This window comes from Equus przewalskii, chromosome 7 (assembly GCF_037783145.1).
Source record: "Equus przewalskii isolate Varuska chromosome 7, EquPr2, whole genome shotgun sequence".
NCBI classification, from domain to species: domain Eukaryota; kingdom Metazoa; phylum Chordata; class Mammalia; order Perissodactyla; family Equidae; genus Equus; species Equus przewalskii.
In genome coordinates this window covers 21,360,091-21,386,806 of record NC_091837.1, presented here as the reverse complement: position 1 = coordinate 21,386,806, position 26,716 = coordinate 21,360,091, and the positions used below count along the sequence as shown (strand labels likewise).

Here is a 26,716-nt window from a genome sequence, read left to right as displayed (position 1 = left end):
AGATCACCTCTCCAGGCTTTGAAGACTGAGCCCCTAGGAATAGACTCTTTCTGTGCTGCTGAATTGATTTTAGGTCACAGCTAGTGGGAATGGAATAACACTACCACTTACTATTAGTAGTCTACTACTGCCAAATGCCAGATGGAAAAGATGGATGAAATAGTAGCTCATATTTTGCCCTGTTTCCAAGGCAAATATGATGTATGTAACCAAGGCACATAGGAAAAAGTACATTACGCCCACCGCAGTGGTTAGATTCAAGTACCTGAGCGCGAACCGTGCAAGCAAAGCCCCACATAGCTTTATCAGGAGTGTTGTGTTCACGGCCACTTCTCATTTCAAAGGAGAAGGTGACTGTATCTCCTTCCACCTTAAAATTTAATAGGGGGGGGAAAACGCACTTTAAAAACAAGACACACAACTTTCAAGAGAGCAATGAATTTCAGAGATTTACTTTCAAAAGGACCACAGCAATATTTCACTCCTTTTCTCACTTGTTTTTCGGATTCGAATTCCATCCCCTCTCATTTGGACACCAATCTTTCAGGTGTCTCTCCTGACCAGGCAGCTTTTGGGATGAGGCATCTGTGAAATGGGCCACGACTGCCCAACAGCAGGATCAGGGTAAAGATTAATCAAATCTTGAGCATGGTTTCAATAAATTCCTCAGATTCCTATTCTTTCTGCCCTCCCCCTCTCTACTTCACCACCTCATTTGTGCCAATAAGGCAGGCAAATGGGCAGTATCTTGAAGAAGACAGAGAGAGTGCTGGAAGACCTTGCTCTGTACTGTAGAACCAACACCATGAGTGAAAAACAAAATGCAGGAAATTAGAGAACAATTAAAACTGTTGGGTGGTCTGGATACAGATGCATCCAGACTATACCCTAGGAGGTAACTTGCTGTCTATGGCTGAGTTAAAGAGAGTGCGTAACATGTACAATGGAGGTAAGGGAGCGGGGAACAGACTTTGGAGAGGTTTCCAGGTCTAAGTAGGCATTTCAGTTCATATTCATATTCTAGGTATATATGTCGTAGTTCAAGGGCCCAAATTACAAAGCATGGCTGAAATCTCACCAGTTTGAGGTTGGATCATTATTTTTGGTCCACAGGCCCAAATTTATTTGAAAACATCAATTCAACATTTTTAAACTGCAATGCCCCTGTGGTTCTAGGATACCATCACAAGGGAGTCTAGAGAAGAAGTAAGCTGGAAGAACTAGTCGTCCTTTTAATGGACAGGGAAGGACGATCTGTGACAACCTCAGTCCCTGGGAAACCTGTAGAACGGATACAAGTTCTGGAGTAGACGGGGTCTGATGCCACACAAGTGAAAGGAGGGTCATTCTGAACGAAGTAGTGAGTTTACAGTCCTGGCAAAGTAGCCCCACAGCAATAAAAGCCCCCATGGAAACTTTTTTCTGGAATCACAGTTAATGCTTAGGCCCATAAGGAATGTAAGTTCATTTTTCTTTTCTAGGAAGTGAATGTGACTGATACCATACCTTCACCAAGTCTTTTGGCCAACCAGTTCCTAAGACACTACGGCTGCCATATCCCAGTGTATTGCCTCCATACTCAGCAACCTTCCTACTGTTTGTGTTAGGCCCCGCGTATATCACCAACTTCAAAACAGAAAATAGACTGTTAGACTGTAAAAGAAAAACAAAAACAACATCTACAAATAAAAAGGCTGCAAAAAAAAGTTTGTTTAAAAATACATTTATAATCAGGCCCTGGTGTCACTCTAATCTAACTACTATTTCCTGATCTTTTAGGCAGAACTGATACTAGTTCAGATGCGAGCAGCCATTGGTATTTACAGGGCAGCCACAGAGTAATAAGAAACATTACCACAATTTCATTGGCTTGGGGACCTCACATTAAAATAGTTATACTCAGCTGTTATACATATATTTTTAAATAGCTATTTTAATCCTAAGTAATGACATATAACTCATCAATAACAGATACAGTTTGTCCCCTTAAGTCCCCCAAAATTAATAAAGTGAGCAAAACAATGGAAAGATGCTTGTATCTAACACAACAAAATAAACACAAAACAAAAAAAACTCAATGAATGAGGATTTTTAAAAATGCAACAAATTGAAAATAAGCCATCTATTCTTAGAATGTTGCTTAATGTCATAAAAAGAAAATGACACAAAGTCGGGCAAGAAAGGGGGCTGCTTCTTTTTAGGTCAGTTTTCATGTATCAATACTTTTCCTCAATAAAGGCTGTTCATTTATATCCAATTAACCACCATTCTAACGTGCAGGAGAAACACTTAGAGGTCCTTTGGCATTCAAGTACTTTCAGAGAAGAATAAAGCCCCGCGTCTGTAAACACCAAATCCTGTCTCCTAGTGTACGCACACTCTCACTGCCTCTGACTGTGTAAGAGAGCTCCGTTTGGACCTAAAAGCTGAACTTTTAGCCTGGGACACTTATCATTTTGTGATTTCTTACCCTTTTGGACTTTTTGCTGACACGAGCCAGGGACCACTGGAAAAGTAAACGTTACTCTTACCCTTGTGTAAGCCTCCCTGCCCCCACATTTAATGCTATCGTCTACTGCAGGTCAAGGTGAGCGCACATCAGAAGATGCAAATCACTGGTTCTTAAAGGAGACACAAATGACACCAACTAAAATGACAACCTCTTCCATTCCCATTTTACTTTTTTTGAGGAAGATTAGCCCGGAGCTAACACCCACCACCAATCCTCCTCTTTTTGCTGTGGAAGCCTGGCCCTGAGCTAACATCCGTGCCCATCTTCCTCTACTTTATATGTGGGATATGTGCCACAGCATGGCTTGCCAAGCGGTGCCATGTCCGCACCCGGGATGCAAACCAGCAAACCCCGGGCCACCGAAGCGGAACGTGTGCACTTAACTGCTACACCATGAGGCCAGCCCAGATTCCCATTTAAATAGTCATATCACTTGAATCTAGGAAATGGGAGTAGCTGATGCCAAGAACTATGAAGTAGGTTAGATTGTGTTAGGAGATACATTTTTTGAAAGGCCCACCAAAGACTATCTTCTAAATTCTAGTGCTTCCAGCTAAGGTGAGTTTTGGGGGCGAGTCTTTTTTTTCTATTTTTTTCTTTTTCTTTTTTTTTTCCTGCTTTTTTCTCCCCAAATCACCCCAGCATGTAGTTGTATATTTTAGTTGTGGGTCCTTCTAGTTGTGGCATGTGGGATGCTGCCTCAACAGGGCCTGATGAGGGGTGCCATGTCCGTGCCCAGGATCCGAACCAGTGAAACCCCAGGCCGTCAAAGCAGAGTACATGAACTTAACCACTCAGCTACAGTGCCGGCCCCTGTTTTTTCTTTTATGTATCTCTCCCCGTTTTCTTCTTTTGGTGAGGAAGATTGGCCCTGAGCTAACCTCTTTTGCCAATCTTCCTCTTTTTTTTGTTTCTCCCCAAACCCCAGTACATAGTTGTACATCTTAGTTGTAGGTCATTCTAGTTCTACCACGTGGGATGCCACCACAGCATGGCTTGATGAGCAGTGTGTAGGTCCGCACCCAGGATCAAAACTGGCAAACCCTGGGCTGCTAAAGTGGAGCACATGAACTTAACCACTCGGCCACAGGGCCCACCCCGGGAGCAAGTCTTAAATCCCTCTGGACATCTCAAAATCTTCACTATCGTAAAAGACAATGGGGAAGAGGATTCTATAATTTTCTCTGTAATGTATTTCACCGTCTCATAGTATATACAGTTAAGAAGTCCTTTATTCTTAACCTAAAAATCTCCCCTGGTGGGATTTAAGACCATTTGCCCCTACACAGTTCAGAGGAGAGAGACAAGAGATGGCTAATATCTACATACAAATAGTCCTATCTATGTACAAAGGTATTAGATAATCCTTCAGTTTTTTTTTTATATGTTACACCTCATAATTTCATTAGCCCTTCCTCATAAGGTCAACATGATGGTTTACAATGCAACAATCATAAACAGAAGAAAATACTTCAGCCCCTAAAATGTTTCCTTTTACTTATAACTGTTAAGCCACTAGGCCAGAAACTACACTTCCTCAAAACCTATATAAGCCCTGAGGTAATGGCAAAGAAGAAGAAATAATTTAAATAAATATAAACCAGATCCTAGCACACCTGAAACCCTTCTAAAAGGCCACCTTCTCCCAAAAGATACATGAGACACCCCAAGAACTGGGCAGTAAGACCTCTCTAGACGAATGGACACACATATCTCGAGGAATTCCAAGCACGAGGGAAGGCAAGGGGTAAGCAGAATGGAAAGGAAAATTTCCTTTGACTCAGGTCTAAATCTTTGAAAGCTTACGAAAGTCTGCTTTCACTATGTCATTCAACACTGCTCCTAGGCCGCAGAGGCACCGACTCCTCTAACTCCCCAGTCACTACCCTTCAAGGCATTACCTCAGGGAACTTCTCCTAAGAGATATCTGCAGGCAGGAATAAGTCAAGAATGGTGACCAGCAGCAAAGAAAAATAAGAAGCATCTAAGAAATCGGCTTGTTAGAGGCGGAAGGAACACTAAACCAGTGCTTGCTTACTTTGTCATAGTCATATTGGGAAGAACATCTGCTATCAAATCTCAGATACAGGCAGCGGGCTCCGGGGATGTGGACGGTCTCTTTAAATTTATAGTTGTCTCTCACAGGGTGGACTGTCTCCACAGTCTTCCCAGCAGCCCACGGAGCAGGAATCTTTAAACCAGTGAGAAAGCCTGGCTCTTCCTTCTCTTCTAGCATTCTAGAATGAGACACAGAGAAAGTGATTTAGCTTAGCAAGGAAGGGAAAAAAAGGGGATACACAGTAAAATATAAAATGTTAAGAAATTTTGCTTTTATTTTCCACAGCATGTAGTATGACAACATTGTGGCTTTTAAATGTTTGATATCAGCGGCGAGCAGAAACATGAAAAGAAGTCCTACATTTAAGGTTCTTTTTCCTTTTATTTTGTTGTTAGACAATATATCTGCATTTCTTTTCCTCTTTTTAAAGGGGGAGACCCAATTCATATCCGGGAGAGGACCTCACCAACTCTCATTTAAAGTTGCTCAGGAAAAAAAAAGATACTGTGAAACACCTTAAAAACTGACCACCTTCCGAAGCCCACAGGATTAGTGTCCTGTAAAGGTTCTTTTTATTGGTATCTAAATGCCAATTCTTGAAAACTCCATGAGTCTACGTGACTACTTTTTCCTGTAATTTTTAGTAAAGAAAAGTGCCTCTGAAGTCCTCTTATCTACCTGCAATTGAACTCTCAAGAACTTCACAGCCCAAGGTTGGGGAATACAAACTCCTACAACCTAAATGCTGTTGTGGAATTCTCTTACACTCTTTCTGCACGGTACTGCCCAACATGGTTAACTACTTAGTCAAATGTGGCCATTTAAGTTGAATCTAAATTAAATACAACTTAAACTCCAGTTCCTTGGTCACATTCGCCACGCTGCAGGTGCTCAGTAACAGCACGTGTTGCAGCCGACAGTACTGGACAACACAGATACAAATGTTCGTCACTGCACAACGCCCCACTGGTGAGCCCTGCTAGAGAACCTGGGAAGTCCTTCCTTTCTTTTTTTTTTTAAAAGATTTTATTTTTTTCCTTTTTCTCCCCAAAGCCCCCCCGGTACATAGTTGTATATTCTTCGTTGTGGGTCCTTCTAGTTGTGGCATGTGGGATGCTGCCTCAGTGCAGTTTGATGAGCAGCGCCATGTCCGCACCCAGGATTCGAACCAACGAAACACTGGGCCGCCTGCAGCGGAGCACGTGAACTTGACCACTCGGCCACGGGGACAGCCCCAAGTCCTTCCTTTCTGATCACTGGGTTCAAAGACAGCTTTAGTGAGATGTGATCGACATAAAGCAAACTGCACATATTTAAAGTGTACAACTTGGTTTGTTTGGCCATATGTATTGATCCATGACGCTTCCTCCTTCCTTTTGGTAATTCAGATGATTACTTGTTTGCTTTCTGTCACTAGAAATTAGTTTGCATTTTCCAGAGTTTGATACAAATAGAATCACAGTATGTACTTTTTAGGGGGTCTGGCTTCTTTCTCGCAGCGTAAGTATTCTAAGATTCACTCATGTTTTCGCATCTATCAATGGTCCATTTCTTTTTATTGCATTGTATGGATAGACCACAGTGAGCTAATCTCTTCATCTGTTGATGGACATTTGGGTGGTTTCTTGTTCAGGCTATTCTAACTAAAGCTGTTATGAACCTTCATACACAAGCCTTTGTAAGAATTTACGCTTTCCTTTCTCTTGTGAAAATACCTGGGTTATATGGTAGATCTATGTTTAACTTTTTAAGAAAATGTCACATTGTTTGCCAAAGTCATAATATTTTATATTATTACATCCTCATCATCAGTATATGAGAATTTGTCAATTTTGAACTTGTTTCTTGATGGGGAAATTTATTTTAACTTCTCCCTATAAATTCACAAAGCTGTGTGTGAATTTTTGTGTTTTGCACACAAAATTTTGGCCCTGAAGTCTCTTTCTTTTCCCAGTTAGATAAACCTTCCTAACAACCCCTGTAAAAGAAGCACTAGGCTTTCACAGAAGAAAACAAGACAGGGCCTCCCGAAGGAAAGCAGCGTCCCTCACCTCTCATCAGGGAAGAGCCTGCCCTTCTGGTCCGATGCACCACATGGGGAACAGCCCACTTCAGCAAAAACTGGACACTGGGTTTTAAGCAGCAAAGCCGTCTGAAACACAAAACCACCATCATGCCTTAAAGTGCTTACTGTCAGTTATCCAGATGGTACTAGAGCCAAACTTAGAATTCTCACTTAAACTATCTTTTTACAATCCTAGTCTGCCCTTCTTCACTAAGAAATGCTTTTCTACTTATACATCTTAACATCATTTTATTTAAGCCTGGAATGGAACATATCATTTATATTAGTTACTAACAGCCAGCAAGGACTCAGGAGACTCCATATAATGATAGGAACTCAGCAGCGTTGTAGATGAGCATTTTTACAGCTGACTGGCAACAAACACTTACTAAAAGATTGCAGGAAGTAATTCTGTCAAACAAAAAATGTTTCCCCTTAATATTTCAGTTTATTTTTATGACAGTATTTTTCTTCATTCCGTTGTTATCTCCCCTGTCTTCTGAAGACATGGCTCCGTTTCTTCTGCCTTCAGTGAACGCACACAGCCGCAGTGTGAAGTGGGCTGCCCCAAGGGCCGTTCACTTTGGCTCACCATGGATCATACCTGACTGGTATAGAGGACCAGCTGCACTAGCTGAGGCATCAGGGCATCGGCCATGGTCAGAGTCTGTAAATTTGGGTGCATCAGGGAGGTCAGTAACACTGGAAGAAGGTGACCAAGCATAGTAGCCTTAGTAACTTGTTCCAAGCCTTTTAACCTACAAGAAGTTTAAGAAAACACACAGCTTAAGCAATCCCCAATCATGTGAAGAAGCGACTAACGTCATCTTTATCTGACAAATCCTCTTAAACTGCATCTCCTTGAACTAGTTAAGCACTTAGGGCTACAGCAATTCAGTCCACAAATTTCCCACCTTCCACCACTGAGGGAGGAGGAGAGAATAGAAATCTAGTAATCGATTTCCCCTTCAACCTGTGATTTTGCCAAAAAGAGTTTACGTGCTGCTTTTCGTAGCACCTGTGAAGCCCTGTATAAATGGGTTCTAAAATGCAAAAAGTTACTCCAGGTAGTTACAACTTGCAAAGTTTCCTTGGCTCTGGGCTACAGGTCACTGTGCTGCACTGAGTCTTAGGTAGGGAGAAAGAGAATGGCCACACAACGATTCGCCTGCCCATGGCAGTGACGCCCACTTCTGGCCTAGAGAAAGTGGCTCATGTCGGGGACAGAGGCAGACAGATTTTTAATTTGTCTTTGAAATCAAATTCTTCCCTCCCCTCCACACTTTACTGACATATAATTGACAAATAATATTGTATAAATTGAAGGCATACACCATAATGATTTGCTATATGTACATATTGTGAAATGACTACTTAAAATCACATTCTTAATATCCCAGTCTTCTACTGGAAGAATTAATGTATGTGACTCAGACAAAAAAAGATGTGGGTTATATAAATTCTCTACGACTACTTATGATATTGGGGTTAGAACCAGAAACAGACCTCGCATCTCCCAGGCTCTCAGACTGTACCTCCTCCCCAGGGTAAGTCTAAACCATGTGCCAGCAGCGGACTCTACATGTCTAAACAAGCCCCAAGGCAACGGCTATCTGGATTATATTGTTCTCAGTTCCAACCTGCCCACCTGTCTCTAGGAGTGGGCAAGAAACAGGGACATGGGGACAGACAGGGTTACTGGAGGAAAAATTACACTTCAGGATTGTTTTAGATCAGTAGCTCTAACATGAAAATCATCAACAAACACAGGATGAAACTCATCTCCAACAGCAAACCATAGCAGGAATTTTAATGGAGAGGACTGAGAAAGAGCTTTATTACTGGGAAAGAGAAGTTTACCCTCTGTATAGGTCACTCCTATATATGGACAAGTAAAATTACAATACGATCTTGAGATATCATGTCAGTGTCATCTTCTGCACGGCAGTTACTTATCTCTATCAATAAGTCACTTCCACCTCCCTAAAGTACTTACCATGAGGAAACTACATGTACGTGGTACCGAGCTGGATAATTGAAGGAAAGGCCAATTTGGGAGTGATGATGGCAGAAGACCCAAATGTCAGAGAGGATGCCGTCCACCACAACCCTGCTACCCTTAGATGATGGCTGTTAGCCCAATCTCACCTAAAAGCACCACTAAGGAGTACGATTGCACTTGGCTTTGAAACACTTGCTGTTTCAATCTATTCTCACAAAAATCTCTCTATATTCAATGAACATTTGATGTTCTAAAAGATTTCGCTTTTATAAGCAAAGTCTTCTTCTTGAAGGGCAGCAGGTCACACAGTTCACAAGCCATTTCCTCACCTCTGCTCACGGTCAGCTATGTCACTATTTATGAGGGCAGTTGTGACCTGCTGTAGCATTTCCAACACTTCATCACATCCAGTCAGGATTTGGGTGGCAAGAGCCAAAATACTGACCTTTAGCTCCTAGGTAGAAGATATCATAATATTATTTTTAAGCTTTGTGATGAACAGACACTCACAACGACAACATGAAATGACGTATTTAATGATGTATTTCCAAATTAAATAATGAGGTGGCCAGAATAAGCCCAAAGCAGTAAGTTCTGCTAGGATGGCAAATAGCAATTTGATTTGGGAGACTAAGGCCTGGAGTGCTGACAGAAATACGCAGTATTTCACGAGGAGCACACTGAGTCCCTAGGAGAAAAGGCATTTCTCCCATCCCCGCCAGCACAGGAGAGCTCCCAGTGGCCAGCCCAGAAACTGTCCAGGTGGAGGATGGCCTTGGGTGGGATGAGGATAGCTAAAGAGAAAAACAGAACAGTAAAGGTGCATGTATAGGTGGTAAACAAAATGAGACGAAAACACAACATTCTGAACCAGTACAAGTGACCTTTTTACTTAAAGTTTTAAATCATTACACTTGAAAACAGGCAAGTTAAAAAATTCAATTAAAGTAGCAGGCAGTTATAGGATAATAAACATTAAAAATAATTACTAGAGAGTTCATGGGTGTACAAATATTAAATAATATGTTAAGAAACACTAGTTAAGATCATGGAAATGTTTAGTTTACTAATATTTTCTATTAAAAAAAATACAACCAAGCTAACGCTTTAGGTCAAATTTGTGTTTTTAATTTTTCCCAGAAATATATGACAACCCAGCCTATTCTACCTTTACCAAGAGTATTTCTTTCCATGAGTTAATTCAGAATTTATCAAATTTAGCCTTTCAAACAGAAAACACTGGTTCGCACTGTTGGAATTTTCTGGGGTCTTTTTTTGGTATTGTTAAGACATTTTTATCATTAAGAGAAAAAGAATTCTGAACTGACTAGAGGAGATAAATCATGGTTTAAGTCACAGTAATCATACCAGCCGGAATCTACTGACTGCACACCCTTTAGAGCAAAGTGCTGGGTAATTTACATGCCTCGTCTCTAGTCCTCACAGCAACCATACAAGGGAGGTGCTATCGTCCCTTTTTACTGGTTAGGAGACTAAGACAAGAGAAGTTAATAAATAGTATCAGCAATTTAAATGATTAATTCATGCATTTTTGCCTGCTTAAAAACTGATAATGAGATAAACTCATAAATATGAACTAGCAGGTGTATGATTTATACAGCATATATGCATAAAGGAGTAAGAAGAGGGCAAACCATAATGGCTTTTATCTTCTACTATGGCTTCCTTGGTTAATTTTTCAGTGTGTTTTAGTCAACATTTTAAGGAAGAATCAAGTTCCTACTGATTTCTCTAATTCTCCCACAAAGATGAAATTCTGAAGAACAATGCAAACAACAGCCTTGAGCATCTGTCAAAATTATAACAACCACTGCTATAAAAAAAATCTTTGGATTGCTATAAATTGCCATGTGAGAACAAACTGAGTTTACACAGAAGCTAACTTAAAAATAGTTACAGAAAATGAACTACAGGTTTAGAAATTAAATTATTCAATATAAAGATTGTGAGGAAATTATCACCTTTTTAAAGTTATTTGAATCAAGAGAATATAATAAACCAGCCAAATTGTCAAAATTGTTCAAAATGTTATGCTCCCAGATTTATTTACCTATCTATCTATCTATCTATATAACTTTCAGGTGTGAATGAGATCACTTGTAAGTGCCATATTTTGTAGTCTTTAAAAAAAGATGAAAATAAACAGAGGCACAAAAAGATTGACAGGAGCACACAGATGACACATTATGAGAGTGTCACAAATATGGTAACCACTGTGCAGTGACATAAAATTCTATGAAATGAGTGACCTAATATTACATCTCACAAAAATATAAGCCACATGGTGAAATTTGACACCATAACACAGAGAAATTTAGCCAATTAAAAGCTGTGCTTTACACACTGGGTAGAAAGCATCGTTAGAATAAAGCTTGGTGTTTACCTGTACCTTCAATGTCTCTCCCTGCAAGGAGTTGTCACTGTCATCATTCTCATCAGGTTTAATCAAAATAGTGTTACTGAGAAGGTGGTTCTGGACTGCCATCAGATAGCGCAAGCAGGAGGATGCAGCCTTTAATACAAATAAGGGCATTTAAATGATCTAAACCAGACTGAAAGAAGGGGTCATGTAAGCCTCATGTTTTTAAAAGATTTTGACAAGGGAAGCAAAAGAGAAAGTACAGAAAACAGATCAAGTTAGTTTCTCTGGTGACTTATTTCCACGTGGCTTTTGATATATAATTTGACACATTTACCATAACTTTCTGTCTTCTGCTACATAATTCTTACTAATCACTCAGATACTTACTTCACTTTTTGCCTCCTAATTCTTCCCCACCCTCTTCCCCTCACATGCATCTCCATTAGAGAAGACTCTACCCAAACCCTTAAAACAATCCTTTGGTTCTTATCAGTCTCCGTGAAACAGCGAAGGTTTAGAAAACAATGTTAAATTAAAAATTAATGGGGGGGAAATCCTCACTATTTTAAGCAAAATGAACACATCTAAATTCAGCTAAATAATTTATTTCATCAAAGCATTTAAGCAGGAGGAATAAAGCCTCTGGAGAAAGTACTCCAAATGGATTCGTCTAGTTCTACATTTTTAGGACAAGCACAGCTATCCATCGACTTTCATCAATTAAGTCTATCCTTGTAAAGCGTGTGTCTGTCTGTACACATACACACCTCAACACAGGAAAGCGAAAAGAGGGACACGATATAATTTTTCTTTCATTAAACACATTTTTACTTACAGGTACGGTTGAAAGGAGTTTTTGAAAATCATCTTTAGAGACAGTTTGGCACTTGGTGATTAAGATACAGGATTCTCGTACAACAATCTTCAGAATGTAGTGTAAAAGCTCATCGTTTAGTCTTGAAAATGCAGGGAAAATGTAACAATAAGATATTGATGGTTTGTTAATAAAAGGATAAATTTTATACAATTGGCACAAGATGACAAAAAGAAGATATAAAATTAATTGGTTCTGTAAGTAAATCATCTTACTCAGCAATGATGCTAATAACTAGGTGTATTATCTAAATCAAACTTACAGAAAAAAAATGGTACCCAAGTACACAGTCTTAAGTATTTTATAAATAGCAAAGAAACCAACCCCTTCCTCCCCTCACTAGCTCTAACCACACTCCCACCCTCTCTCACAGACCAGCAATTTGGATGACACCCTCCACCAAGATTTTTTGAATAAAATCTATCTATTATTTTTGCTAAGTACCCATTCTCCAGGCCCAAGTTACTTTACTGATAAAATGGCAACATGCTATTACCATTTCTTAGAGCAACTGTGGGATTTATTATCTTTCAACTGATCCACAGTTTAGGCTTCACATGCTAATTATCATATTGGATATTATAAGATACTAAAGTTGATAAAACACATTTAAATGTAAATTAATTACTTAGAAGAACACAAAGAAAAGGCCAGCAGTGAGTAATATAACTGGTGTCACCTGTAATGGTCATCCTCCTCGCTGCCAAATCGGTTGTTTTGGAGCTGTTCCGCTAAATTGGTTAGGATCACGTCCCGCAGCTGGGAGAGGCCGCTGTTTCTCTCTCCTAACACAGAACAAAGCTCCATAAACTACCCTGGTAAGGACACTTAGAAAACGGATGCTATCAAAAGAAGTTTTTAAATAAGCAGACTGTCAACAATCTAGGGGCATTAGGCATACGTACTTACACAAGCAAAGATACTCACAACCAATCACACTTTTTTAACCAAAACATCCTGATTTAAGTGTCGTTTACCCTCTTGATAAATCATAAAGTGTGATTTCTAGTTGCTTAATGTTGCTTATAAATGCAGAATGTCTTTGACTCGGTGAATTTTGTTGTTGTTGTTGTTTAGGTTAACTTTAAAAGTTGAGTTTTAATGTGTGAAAAAAATGTTGGCTCAGAAATCACCAAGAGATTGTTATCTTTAACATTCTTCAAACATCTACAATCAGGTACATTATGCTAGTTGTAGGGATAGAAAACAGATTATAAAGCTTGAAGATACATAAAACATGATTTCTGCTTTCAGTCTGGCTAAAGCGTTGGCATATGTGCAGATACATTTTAAAAATAACACAAACTAACAAACACAAAGAAAAGAAATATCTATTATCTTAATATCAGGTTGTGTGCTTAGGGACAAAAAAAGGGATGGTTGCTCAAGGATAATTAAAGGATAATTCTCACCTTCTGTTAAGACCAGCTTAAGTAAGTTATTGATTTCAGTTTCACCTGGGTACAAGATATTTAAACCAGAGCTGAAATGACAGAAAAGTCAAAAAGCTTTTAAGCAAATGTTCTGGAAAAATCCAAGCTCTAAATATTTAAACTTTTTTTTAATTAAAGATGCCAGTTTGATTACATAAAAGTCTGAGGTAAGTTTCATCACTAAAAAACCAGTTGAACCTAAATTTGCGATATAGGTCAATTACCTCCCTGATAAAAGCTATCACTCTCCTTCTCATATCTGTGAATTACTAAAATGATAACTTACCTGAGGCTAGATGCAGAATTGGTTAAAGAGAATTGAGCTCTAAAAAGTCAATGTAGTCAAGCCAGCCAAATACGCAGACTGTGCCCAAAAAATCATTTGAGAAGGGCAATTTTTAATTCTCAGCTTTTCCAAAAGGGAAGAATAACATTGCAAGTGATGCCAGAATTTTTTTTTCTTTTTTATGAGGCTTAACATAAAGTGCACATATTTAAAATGTACAATTTGATAAGTTTTGACATACATATACACCCATGAAAGCATCGTCACAATCAAGATAGTGACCATACCCATCACCCCTAGAAGGTTCCTTATGGCACTAGATTTTACTTATTACCTTAATGCTCTCAACAGAAAGGAACCCAAAGCATAATCTATTAAGGAAGGAAAAAGATTCCCCTCCCTCTGTGCTCACCCCGTCATAACGATTCTCCCAGACCAAGCACTCAGTCCTGTCTTGGTCACTAACTCATACTTGGTCACATTAAGGCTATATTCCTGGATAAAAGTTCATTGCATTAAAAAATATATTGATAGGTTAAATGACAATAAATAGAAAATGGCCCATAATTTCTGTCCTCTTATGTAACAAGTTTTAAGCGGATTTTAAAAGGCTAACACATCGAGCATTACTTTTCATCAGGCCTTACTAAAATCTCACAAATCTATAAAGTGGGTACTATTTTTATGCCCATTTTACAGCTGAGGAAATGGAAGCCTCAAACCAAGGTCACAGCTAGTAAGTGGCAAAGACTAGAACCCAGATCTGCCTGCTGCCAAAGCCTGCTTCTTAGCCAGACTGCCACACTGTCTCCCAAATGAGAAGGATATCTACTTGCAAACCACCAAAATAGCCACTTCAAGAGCTTATTTCAAATCCAAAAGGTGAGATGAGGAATGTAGGTATACAGATGGTTTGGGTCCTTTGGGAGCGGGGCCACAAACCCCTCTCCAGTTAAATTAACCTCTATGCATGAGTCCTGACTGTGCGATGGGGTAAGAGACAACTATGCTACTAGCTTACAGAGAAGATTACAATACAGTGCAGAAGTATTTTGCAGAAAGCACTAAGAAAATCATTTGCTGATTACCTGATGGCAAGGCAGACTTCCTTCTGAATTTCAGGGCAAATTTGATCTTTTGGTGCCATCAACAACTGCCAAAGAAGCAATCCCGACCGTCGAATGATGTCTCGATTTCTTTCAGTTTGTGGGCTGAAGAAAAATTTAAACACCACCTACAGAAACATAAGGAGTATATCTAAAAATGCTAATTCCACTGGAGATAAAATTATCGCTATGAAGAAAGTACATGGTGGATATTCTTATGAATAGATACCCAGGTGGATTTTTAACCACAATCTCTTCTATTGTGTAATAGTATAATTATAGTAAATATTTTACATACATTAATTACAATGAGCTACATATAGCAATACTCCATTAACTGAAGTGCAATGAATATGACGGTAATTCTCATGACAGGATTAGAATGTGGTAAGATGCAAAACAGGAATGTCATTAAATTTTTCTTCTAGTAGAAATTAGCTGGCTGAAGCCAAGGTTTGTGTTTCTGTTTCTCTATTATTTATCTCAAAACAGTGCATTTACCTGAAAGACAACGAGAATGCAGCGTATAATACAGGTATCTCCATTAACCATGGCCTTCTCCATAATGTCACAAATACTGCTAAGGTGGTGTGCTTCAATCGGATGCTGCTTGCCCAAGACACTTGTGATTGGAAGATTGGGATTGGTAGCAAGAAGATTGAGTTGGTGTATGCACATCGCACCAACGTGGTGCAATAATTGGTTTATAACCTCATTCGTGGTTATAGCCTCTTCTAGAAGATGAAAAGGAAACTCAGTGAGGAAAGACATCTCTGTGGGTGGTCCCCAAGGAACAGACTTCTGACTTATAAAAGGTGCATGCACACTAGAGAGTATTTTGGCTCTATCGCTTTCACCACTGCTAGAGAACTCTTCCCTGCCACAGGGTGCTGCTGTGAAAACACTTGGGCATTTCTTTTTTTTAGAGCATAAGTAGCTACTGCTTCTTGAGCCCTTTCTATATGCTGGACAATGGGCTGGATGCTTTACACGCATTACCTTACAAAATCATCATAAACTTAGACTATTTCAGCCTTGTTTTGGAAAGGAGTAAATCAAGAGGCAGAGAGGTTAAGTAACTAACTCACCCTAGGACACACAGCTACTAAGTGGTAGAGCTGGGATTTGAATTCAGGCCATCTCAGCTCAGAGCCCATGCTGGCTACCATTCTAGTACAATCTCTCCATTTTCTATGGCTCCTCTATGGTAGAACCCCACCCCAACCCTGGTCCAGAAATATCTCCTCCCGTAGTACCTCAACATTTCTATCTCATTTAGTCACCACAGCCTAGGAAGCCATCAGTGCAACCTTGTGAAGGTTGACAAGCGTCCCCCTATATAATAATAAATGCCTGATGGATGGATACAGGCATTCAGGGAATGGAGGTGAAAATAATCTAAATAGGCCAAGTACCAAAAAAAGATTGCTTTTTTCTTTAAATTAGCTGAAAAAGAACAGGAAAGTAGGTAATCTTGGAGAGGCAGGCCCGGGTTGGGGAACCTTAGAGCTGCAAAAGGCCTGTAGGTGCTGGGAACTATGAGGAAAGGATTCATGGACAACCGAAGAGAAGGTAAACTTGACCAAAACTAAACTTTTCAATTGAGTATTAACCCTAGGGCCAGGCTAGGTCCCACTCTCTTCTGCGCCTTTTGAGTCCTTGGTCTTACAACAATAGAATTCAGGTCAGTACTGTTCATCTTCAACAAAGACATTTTGAAAGAGCTTTGGGACCTACCTAAAGAAATGAGGTCTTTGATTTTTATGCTGAGTTAGATGGGAAGCCAGTGGAGATGTCTGAGCAGAGGAGTTGCAGATCTGCCTACCGAGAATGGAAAAGGCTCTGGCTGCTGCATGGAGATGTGGAGAAGGGCAGCTCCAGAGGAAGGGGGAAGCCAACTGAGGGGCTACTACAAAATCCAGGCGAAGACGACACCGGCCTGGACTAGAGTTGTAGCAGCATAGGTTGTGGGAAAGGGTTGGATTTGGGATGTGTTTTGAAGGTGGGAGCTGACAGAATTGATGATGTCCATTCGGATGTGGGGTGTGAGAGAAAGAGAGTCACAGATAACCCCAATTTTTTGGTCTGAGCATATGAAAGCATAGTGATCCATACACTGGAAATATGCAGCACTCAGTAGGTATAGATTTGAAGACAGGGAGAAACAAGGAGTTTATTTTTGACATGTTAAGTTGAAGATGCCTATTAGATATCCAAGTGGAGGCAAACACATAGTCTGGAGTTCAGGCAAGAGGTTTGGAGATAATTAGGGAGTCACTAATATATAGTTGACTTTTCTTCTTTTTGCTGTTTTTCTTTAATAATTTTATCAAGATATAATTTACATACCATAAAATTTACCCACAGTAAGTGCACAGTTCAATGATTTTTAGTAAATTTACACAAATACCAAAATCAAGCATGAAAGCAGAGAAATTACTACCGACCCTATAACAATCAAACTAACTATAAGGAAATACTATGAGCAACTTTATGCTAACAAATAAGGAAACTTAGATGAAATGCACAAATTTCTAGAAAGACATAAGTTACCAAAACTAACTCAAGAAAAAATAGAAAATCTGAATAGATAATTGCACAGCTTCAAAGTATCACCTCCAAAAAAATATTTATTAATTACTGTGGTAATTAACATATGTGCACAAATTCTCTGATGCTTTTCCTTCCAGGGGGTGGAGCTTAATTCCCCTCCCCATGAGTGTGGGCTTAATGACTTGTCTCTAACAAATAGAGTATTGAAAAAGAAAAGGAGTAATTCCACAGTGAAGAAAGTTGGCATTTAAACCAAAACATCAGTTTTTTAACATAACTAGTAATAAATCTTGTTGACATCATGTACCCTGGCATGATGTAATGAGAAAAGCACTTTACCTCTGCAGTATTCTTCCCTAAAATTTATAACCTCAGTTTAAAACAAAAAGCATGAGACGAACCTGAACTGAGGAACATTCTACAAAATACCTGACCAGTACTCCTCAACAGTGTCTTTTTCTGTTTATCAAATACAACAACTCTCCTCATCTATGTCCAAGTTTGCTGATTATATCTCCCATCATCTCAAAGCTGTTGCTGAGCCATTCTAATGATTTTTTTTTCTTTTCAGTCATTGAACTTTTCAAATCCAGAATTTCCAATTGGCCCTTTTTTAAAAAAATAATTTATTTGTTGAAATTCTCTATTTGTTTAATCATAGTCATCATACTTTCCTTTAATCTTTTAAACGTGGTTTCCTTTAGTTCACTGAATATATTTATAAAGGTTGCTTTAAAGTCTTCATCTGCTAAGTCTAACATCTGAGTTTCACCTGCAATGTGCAGCTACTGATTTCTCTGCTCAGTTTGTTTTTTTAAATTCTTGTTTGTATTTAATTTTTACTTTTCATTTGTTTATTTTTATTCTTGTTTTCATTTTTAAGCTTGCCTTCCTAGGGGTCACCCTGTCTGGGTCAGAGGTTGTGCTCAAACACCTTGAGCCAATAAGACTCCTACTGTGGATGGATCTGTGTGTTTTGGGAAGAGCACATCAAAGTTCAGGCCGTTTTAAACTCTGCCCTGGCTTTCCCTTTCTGCAGAGTCCTCTCATATCTCTGTGTGTGTATGCAGACTTATGTGTAGCCAGGCCTGTATGAACAGACTGAGCCCTCTCCAGCTTCTTCTATGCAGATGTGTGGGGAGCTTATCAAAGCCCTCTAGAGCCTTCTTACTACCCACATCTCACTAGTAAATTTCTAGCTAGTCTGCTGGTTGACCGCTTGCTCTAACCAGGAACCACAACCTCAGACTAGCTAAGCCACTGGTCTTCTCTGTTTGTCACCAAGACCACTACTGTTACTGATATTGCTGCTGGGCATGAGTTTTTTCCACACTCTGTTCCAAATCAAGTCAATCCCCTCCGGCAGCAAAGCTGCTGGTTTACATGATCTGCCCCACCCTGGTGAGACTACTGCACTGACTGAGCTTGAGGTAGGAGACAGAAGCACCCTCAGCTAAGAACACCATAGACTTCCACTGTTCTTATCCAAAGTGCTGTGTTTTTTTCTGAATACCCACTTCTCAATTTGGTTTATGCCTTTGGTCAATTACTACAGCCTAGAAATACTTGTTTTTGATAATTTTGTCCATTTCACCATTGCTTTATGGAGAAAGGATTTGCTGAACTACTCACTCATCCATACCACTATAGCTGACTTTGAAGCCATGAGATTTTAAGTTAATAATAACTTAATAGTTAAGAACCTTAATATTAAGAAACAGAAAGGTCCTTTATTGGTAATTCTAACTATAAATTTGTGTATAGATAAATGCTTATCAATGTAAAACATTGTAACAACACATAATCCCATGCCAGTACAAATAAAGAATCAATCTTTGCACCAGAGTTCTGACAATTTCAGAAGGCAGAGAACAATTTTACTTTAAAAACATCTATGAATCACCTCGTAAGTTCTATTATTCACACACTATTTACTTAATGATAAACCAATCAGGTAACAAGGATTTTAGCTTTCCAAGTTCAAAGAGGGAAGGCTGTTGACATATTTTATTGCTTGGGCTACATTCCCACTTACTAATTGCTGTACTCTCTCATATTTCATGGGGAGAAATCTCTTCCTGCAAGACTATGAGTGCACGTCACCTTTGGGCTCAGTGATGATGTGGCTGACTCCAAGTCTCTGACAGACATAATGGAAGGCCTGATTCCCAGGATTACACCACTGATCAATATAGTCATTCGAGCATGTCCACAGCATGTTGTTCACTGTATCATAACAGGCACCTGGAAAAAGAGCATGCTTTATTCAACTGTCATGTTGTCATCTGTCTGTATACATATTTCTCATAAGCACTGCTAAAGAATGGAAGAGCAAGGATTCCCCCCAGTGCTGACAATCCACAACTCTATTCCCATATATTTTACCTGGAAAAGCATTAGATGGGGGCTCAGCAAGAAGGCAGGATTCAATTTTTACTTTGCTTAACTACTATGTAAGAATGGAATAAGTCTCATGCAATACACAGTTCTTAATAACTGACTTATATGTGACCTTTTTAATTCCAAAAAAGATTTAAGTGGCTTACATGAAGACTCAAATACGATAGGACTAATTAACATTAACACACAATAAAAGCCTTAGCAACTGAGCCCAAAACTTAGATATGAGCTTCCCAGGAGCCAAGGCAAAGAAAATATCCAATATGACACACAGTGCTCATTTTCTAACAATAAGAAGGATACCAATTCTTTACAGGAAATAAACCTTTTTATGGCATGAACTTTTAGAAGAATTTGTTATAGGCATCATCACACAACCTAATGGACAGTACCCTCAATAGCAATTTATGCAGAGGAATTTCACATACGGCAATTTCTTACATTAATTCTCAAAATTAAACAGTAACATAAAAAAATTCTTTCTTTCAAGGAAACTAGAATACCACAGGGAAGTGGCAAGATTTTTTGACAGAAATTGCTAAAACTTTGACTTTTCCAAGGAAATGTGGGCATTTTATTTCTTACCCAATCCTGGCACAAGAGCACCACGTCCCAGTGAACTTCCAGCAGCATCTATGAGATCGGCACGACTTGTGAACTGACCATCCGAAATATTATACACCAAGCTAGAGGCTAGGACTTCGGAAACAAACATTAAGCTGTTTAATAGGCCTTAAGATGATGGTTAGCCTACCTTTCAAAGGCTCTTAGCAAGACTTTCATAAAAATCACACCTTTTTTTTTTGTTGTCCATCAGCAGTAACAATGAGGAGACAGAATATATACATAAGACCACAAAAAGAAAACTGTCACAAAATATCTTCCTAAATAGTGAACCATATTTTTGAAAGTGTTTTCAAAATGGCAACTTTTACATAGAGGTTTTTTCAACCTAGATTATCAAAAGGATAACTGCAAGAGGGGTTATGGTCACTAAGATCACAAGGTGACAACATTTACAAGAAATACTTCAGATTATTATAATCAGTGCTCAGTGGAGGTTGGTGGATATTCTAACACAGCTCATTTGGTGTCCTTGTAAGCACTGGCTCTAAAACTTGGGGACACTTAGGCCTTTGCTCTTAACACAGGATAGTCTAATGATGACAAGCACGGGCTTTAGGTTTCTGGGTTGAACTCCAGCTCTCCCACTTCTCTGTGACTCTGGGAAATTTACCCAACCTCTGTTTCCTCATGTCTAAAGTGGAGATAATAAAAGTACCTGCCTTATATAGTTATTGTCAAGACTAAATAAGTTAAAATATGTCAAGGATCTACACCAGCATTTATGTACTAGCTGCTATTATTGATATTATTTTTTCCTTCCCCACTTTCAAACATGAAATTCTAGCACTGTGCCTCTCAAGTTTTCTTTTTTCTTTTATTCTTTTTTTCTCATCACTCTAGAAGTCCAGATGCTCATCATGCCTGACTTGAGCTATAACCTAAAGTGTACTCTTTGTTTCTTTTCTATTTTCTACTGTTCCATCCTGCAACACCAACGAAATAACCTTTCCCATCTTTTTCACTGTGTTTACCATGCCTATGCCTTTCCCTCACTTGGCTGCTTATATGAATAATACCTGTTTTTCATGACTTAAACTCAAGACCTCACGTATCTCTCCCTTCCACCCTACTCCACAATGACCCTTTCTTTCTCTGATTCTGCAGCACTTACAAATGCTCCACATTGGTCAGGCAGTGATACAGCATAATATATCATTTTCTAGTTGTTTCACATACCTACATCATTTCTCCCATCCAGACTCTGAGCTCCTGAAGGCAAGCACCACTTTCTCCACTTACTGAGTAGCCCCTACAGTGACCGATATGGAACAGGACACAGAAGGAATTTAAGCACTTACTGGTTTCTTGGTCTAAAATGGAATTACTTTGTAAGCTACACCCTCATGAAAAAATGAAACAGTGAAGGCCTGCTTTAATCAAGTGGGGTCAATTTCAGTTGAGTGAAAAAGCCACGCCAAGGAGACTAAAAAGAGTTAAATAAGACTAACGGTCAAAAAAAGACCTCAATTTAAAAATGGACAAAGGATTTGAGTAGATATTTTTCCAAAGAAGATACATAAATGGCCAATAAGCACATGAAAATATGTTCAAAATCATTAGTCATCAGGGAAACGCAAATCAAAACCACAACGGTATACCACTTCATACCCACTAGGATGGCTATAATCAAAAAAACAGACATTAACAAATGTTGGTGAGGAGGTGGAGAAACTGGAACCATTATACCTTGCTGATGAGAATTTAAAATGGAACAGCCACTTTGGAAAACAGTTTGGCAGTCCCTCCAAAGGGTAAACACAAAGTTACCATCTGATCCAGAATTCTACTTCTACATATAAACCTAAGAGACAAGGAAACATGTCCACGCAAAAACTTGTACACAAATGTTCACAGCAGCATTACTCAAACTAGCCAAAAAGCAGAAACAACTCAAACGTCCATCAATTGATGAATGGATAAACAAAATGGAGTATATCCATACAATGGAATATGATTCAGCCATAAAAAGAAGTAGTAATTCATGTTACAACATGGAATGAACCTTGAAAATATTGTCAAGGACAAAAAAAAAAGCCAATCACAGGGAAAACTGGACAGCCATATGCAAAAGAATGAAAGTAGACCATTATCTTACATCATACACAAAAATTAATTCCAAATGGATTAGACTTCAATGTAAGACCTGAAACCATAAAACTCCTAGAAGAAAACAAATGCAGTATACTCTCACATGGGTCTTAGCAGCATCTTTTCAAATACCAAGTCTACTCAGGCAAGGAAAACAAAAGAAAAAATAAACAAATGGGACTACATCAGACTAAAAAGCTTCTGTAAGGCAAAGGAAACCATCAACAAAAGGAAAAAACCCACCAACTGGGAGAAAATATTTGCAAATCATCTATCTGACAAGGGGTTAACTTCCAAAATATATAAAGAACTCATACAACTCAACAACAAAAAGACAAACAACCCAATCAAAAAATGGACAGAGGAGCCAGCCCCGGGGCCTAGTGGTTAAGTTCACGTGCTCTGCTTTGGCGGCCAAAGGTTTCGCTGGTTCGGATCCTGGGCACGGACATGGCACGGCTCATCAGGCCATGCTGGGGTGGCATCCCACATAGTACAACCAGAGGCTCTCACAACTAACATACAACTATATACCGGGAGGAGGTGGGGGAGATGGGTCGCGGGGAGAGGGGGGCATTTGGGGAGAAGAAGAAGAAGAAGAAGAAAAAAAAAGAAGACTGGCAACAGATGTTAGCTCAGGTACCAATCTTAAAAAAAAAAGAGGATCTGAACAGAAATTTTTCCAAAGAAGATATACAGATGGCCAACAGGCACATGAAAAGACGTTCAACGCCACTAATTATTAGGGAAATGCAAATCAAAACTACAATGAGATTTCACCTTACCTCTGTCAGAATGGCTATACTTAGCAAGAAATAATAAGTGTTGGAAAGGATGTGGAGAAAAGGGAACCTTCATACACTGCTGGTGGGAATGCAAACTGGTGCAACCATAATGGAAAACAGAAAGGAGATTTCTCAAAAAATTAAAAATAGAAATAACATATGACCCAGCTATCCTACTACTGGGTATTTATCCAAAGAACTTGAAATCAACAATTCAAAGAGATTTATGCACCCCTATGTTCACTGCAGCATTATCCACAATAAGCTAAGATGTGGAAGAAACCTAAGTGCCCATCAACTGATGAATGGATAAAGAAGATGTGGTGTGTATATATATACACAATGGAATACTACTCAGCCATAAAAAAAGACAAAATCATCCCATTTGCAACAACATGGATGGATCTTGAGGGTATGATGTTAAGCAAAATGAGCCAAACAGAGAATGACAAACACCATATGATTTCACTCATATGTGGAAGATAAACAAACACATAGATAAAGAGAACACATTAGTGGTTACCAGAGGGACAGGGGGCGGGGGGTGAAAGGGTAAAAGGACACACATGTATGGTGACAGATAAAAACTAGACTTGGTGGTGAGTATTATGCAGTCTATATAGAAACTGATATATAACAATGTATACCTGAAATTAGACAGTGATAAACCACTATGACCTGAATAAATAAATAAATAAGCCAGACACGAATGGGCATATATTATATAATTCTATATAAATGAAAAGTCCAGAATAGGTAAGTCCAGACAGAAAGAATAGGTAAACCCAGACAGAAAGACTGGTAGATGCCAGGGGCTGGGGCAAGTGGAAAAATGGGGAGTTACTACTAATGGGTTTGGGGTTTCTTTTTGGAGTGATGGAAATGTTCTGGAATTAGATAGTGGTGATGGTTGCACAACTCTGTGAATGTACTTTAAAACCAGTGGACTGTATACTTTAAAGGGGTGAATTTTATGGTATGAAAGTTATATCTCAATAAAGCTGTTATTTAAAAAAAAGAGACTAATAATAAATTTATATCATTTACCCAAGGAGTAAAGGGGACATCCTGTTCACATGAATAAGCAGAGAAAACAAGCTGTTGAGAAAAAGTCCAACCAATCTGATTTTAAAGGCAAAAGTGTTTTGAAGTGGTTATTTATAAATATCTCCAAACATACGCAACTACTCAAAATGGCCTATAGGCTAAGCTGATATTAGATAAATGATTTTGTTTAAACTGCTGAGGTCAAATTTATATCTGCAAGCTTAAGTTAGAGTAAGAAATGCTTTTTTAAAAATATAAATGTAAAATATAATCCTTTAACGGAATTACTGTAAGCAAATTATTTTAAGAGGACAGAACGTGAAATACTGGGAAATAAAAACAAGTAAACTGATTTTAAAACATTTTAACTTTATGTGCCTAAAAAATTTCATGGAAACAAAAAACGCCAGCTCTGTTACCAAGTGGTTAAGTTTGCGCACTCCACTTCAGCAGCCCAGGGTTTCGCCGGTCTGGATCCTGGGCGCAGACATGGCACTGCTCATCAGGCCACGCTGAGGCGGCGTCCCACATGGCTCAACTAGAAGGACCCACAACTGAAATATATAACTATGTACTGAGGGGACTTAGGGAGAAGAATTTAAAAAAAGACTGGCAACAGATGCAAGCTCAGGGCCAATCTTAAAAAAGAAAAAAAAAAAAAAGAATGCAAAAAAAATTGTTACCCTATATAAAAAGAACATTTCTGGTTTTTTCATTTTTGTTTTTTAGAAATACTTTAACATACTTTAGTGTATAGGGTCACCAAACAATGGTGTGAGATACTATTATCCTTTTATTTTTTACAAGTGGGAAAATTAAGGCTCAGAGGGGTAAATGATGTCCTCAAGGTAATAAAGCCAGCGAACGCCATGTGAAAGAAACATTTTTTGATTGTGCTTTACGGCATTTGACTAATTGTCCACGCTGAAAGCAAAGCCATGCTGCTTCACTTACTACGGTGTGCCTCCCTCTTCCATAAAAATATACGTATACTTAACGTTAATGTCTGCACATGTTTATTCTGTATTATACGGTTTCTGCTTCACATTTTTGTGTGTGTCCTAAAATGGATGTGTTTCACATACTTATTTTAATAGCTTTGGAATTCTGTCACAGTGGGTAGAGTTCTTGCTATGTCACCAGTAAATAATGTGGCAATAGATTAGTTTATTTCCTAAAATTTTCCTGAACTCATTATTTCTAGTAATTTTGTAAGACGACAGTTTTCAAAAGGATACTAATATATCTATGAAAATTCTATTTTCAATTCCTCCTAGCCTGTAACTATATTGATAACAGTTTTTTATTGTTATCAGAAATCTATTGTAAACTACTGTTTAACAGAGCAGATTTAAAGTTATTAATAGAAAAGCCTTAAATTTCAAAGTTGGAGACAAACTGGGAAAAGTGTCACAAATAAAATTAACTTACTTTTTAACGATGACAAACCACTTGTTCCACCAAAAAGAGAGCGGGTAGCAGAGCTGCCCGATCCCCCTGGAGGTGGGACCAGCATCACCAAGTATGTGCCACAGGTGTATATGGGCGTCTTCCGAAGCATTTTTAGAGGTAGTCCACAGCTAGTATTTGCTGGTGAAAGGAATGAAAATGGTGAGTAGAAATATTTGACACATAGATTAACGTGATTAGCAACACAAATTAGAGTATAATAGGGGGGCGCCAAATTCAAAAAATGACATGTCAAGATGCGGAAAACAGAGCAAGAAGAAGCTAAGAAAAAAATAATGATCTTCTGGCTCAAAAGCCTGGCCCCAAGCCTCCTCTTACATAATCTGAACATTTCTCAAATATGTTCACAATATTCAATATGCCTTTATGTCTCCAAAAATTCTTTCAAAAGAATGAAGCTTTCCATAGACTAAATCTCAAAATAAAAGAAGAATCCCACTGTTTATGTTTCCCCCAGGAAACTGTGCTCCTATAGAGATCTTTTCATTTTATACAGAACAAATTCTTAACAGGTTTGTGATATTACATTCATTACAAATAGCTCTGAACATGAAATCAGCCAGAAATTTCAATCTATAACAAGTTAACAAAAACTTTCACAATATCTATCACAAAATATTATATCTGCATGATTTATGATAACCTGTTATATATTTTTATCTTTTTTTGGGGTCAGTGATATAAACTATCATAAAGAAAATAATTATTGCTTCTAATCAAGAGGTATAAAATGTACTTTGACCTCCCTTACTCACTGGCAGATCTGCAAACGAAGAGTGAACTTAAGGACTTTCTACATATTAGCCTAGTTAGGACTGATGATGGAAATTCAACCAGAGCGCTCACCTAGGAAGCTGTCAGGGTACAAAACAAAGCTGCCCAGATAGACATAAAATCGTCTTCAGATGGTTTCAATTGGAAAAATGAGAAAAGCGAAATCTAATCTGTCTGATATTTATTTTGAATGCTTGTGCTTCTAAAATGCTCCACCTTTTAAAATTCCAAGCTCCCAACAAGTAGATTCTT

At 38.6% G+C, this 26,716-nt stretch overlaps 1 protein-coding gene across 14 annotated transcripts in view; it reads right to left on the bottom strand.

Moving 5' to 3' along the window:
• Positions 1-26,716, bottom strand: part of HECTD4 (HECT domain E3 ubiquitin protein ligase 4) — a 185,114-nt gene that overhangs the window by 78,018 nt on the left and 80,380 nt on the right. For 5 of the 14 annotated variants that reach the window (XM_070628847.1, XM_070628848.1, XM_070628851.1 and 2 more), the window contains exons 9-23: positions 25,652-25,810; positions 20,259-20,372; positions 19,377-19,517; positions 15,222-15,454; positions 14,703-14,848; positions 13,308-13,378; positions 12,575-12,680; positions 11,857-11,977; positions 11,043-11,171; positions 8,968-9,092; positions 7,241-7,394; positions 6,623-6,723; positions 4,551-4,749; positions 1,507-1,653; positions 266-370 (exon numbers count right to left, since the gene is read on the bottom strand). In XM_070628847.1, coding sequence (XP_070484948.1) covers positions 266-370; positions 1,507-1,653; positions 4,551-4,749; positions 6,623-6,723; positions 7,241-7,394; positions 8,968-9,092; positions 11,043-11,171; positions 11,857-11,977; positions 12,575-12,680; positions 13,308-13,378; positions 14,703-14,848; positions 15,222-15,454; positions 19,377-19,517; positions 20,259-20,372; positions 25,652-25,810 — 2,051 coding nt within the window. The remainder of the gene's footprint in view (positions 1-265; positions 371-1,506; positions 1,654-4,550; positions 4,750-6,622; positions 6,724-7,240; positions 7,395-8,967; positions 9,093-11,042; positions 11,172-11,856; positions 11,978-12,574; positions 12,681-13,307; positions 13,379-14,702; positions 14,849-15,221; positions 15,455-19,376; positions 19,518-20,258; positions 20,373-25,651; positions 25,811-26,716) is intronic. The other 9 variants (XM_070628849.1, XM_070628853.1, XM_070628858.1 and 6 more) reach the window with 5 other exon arrangements.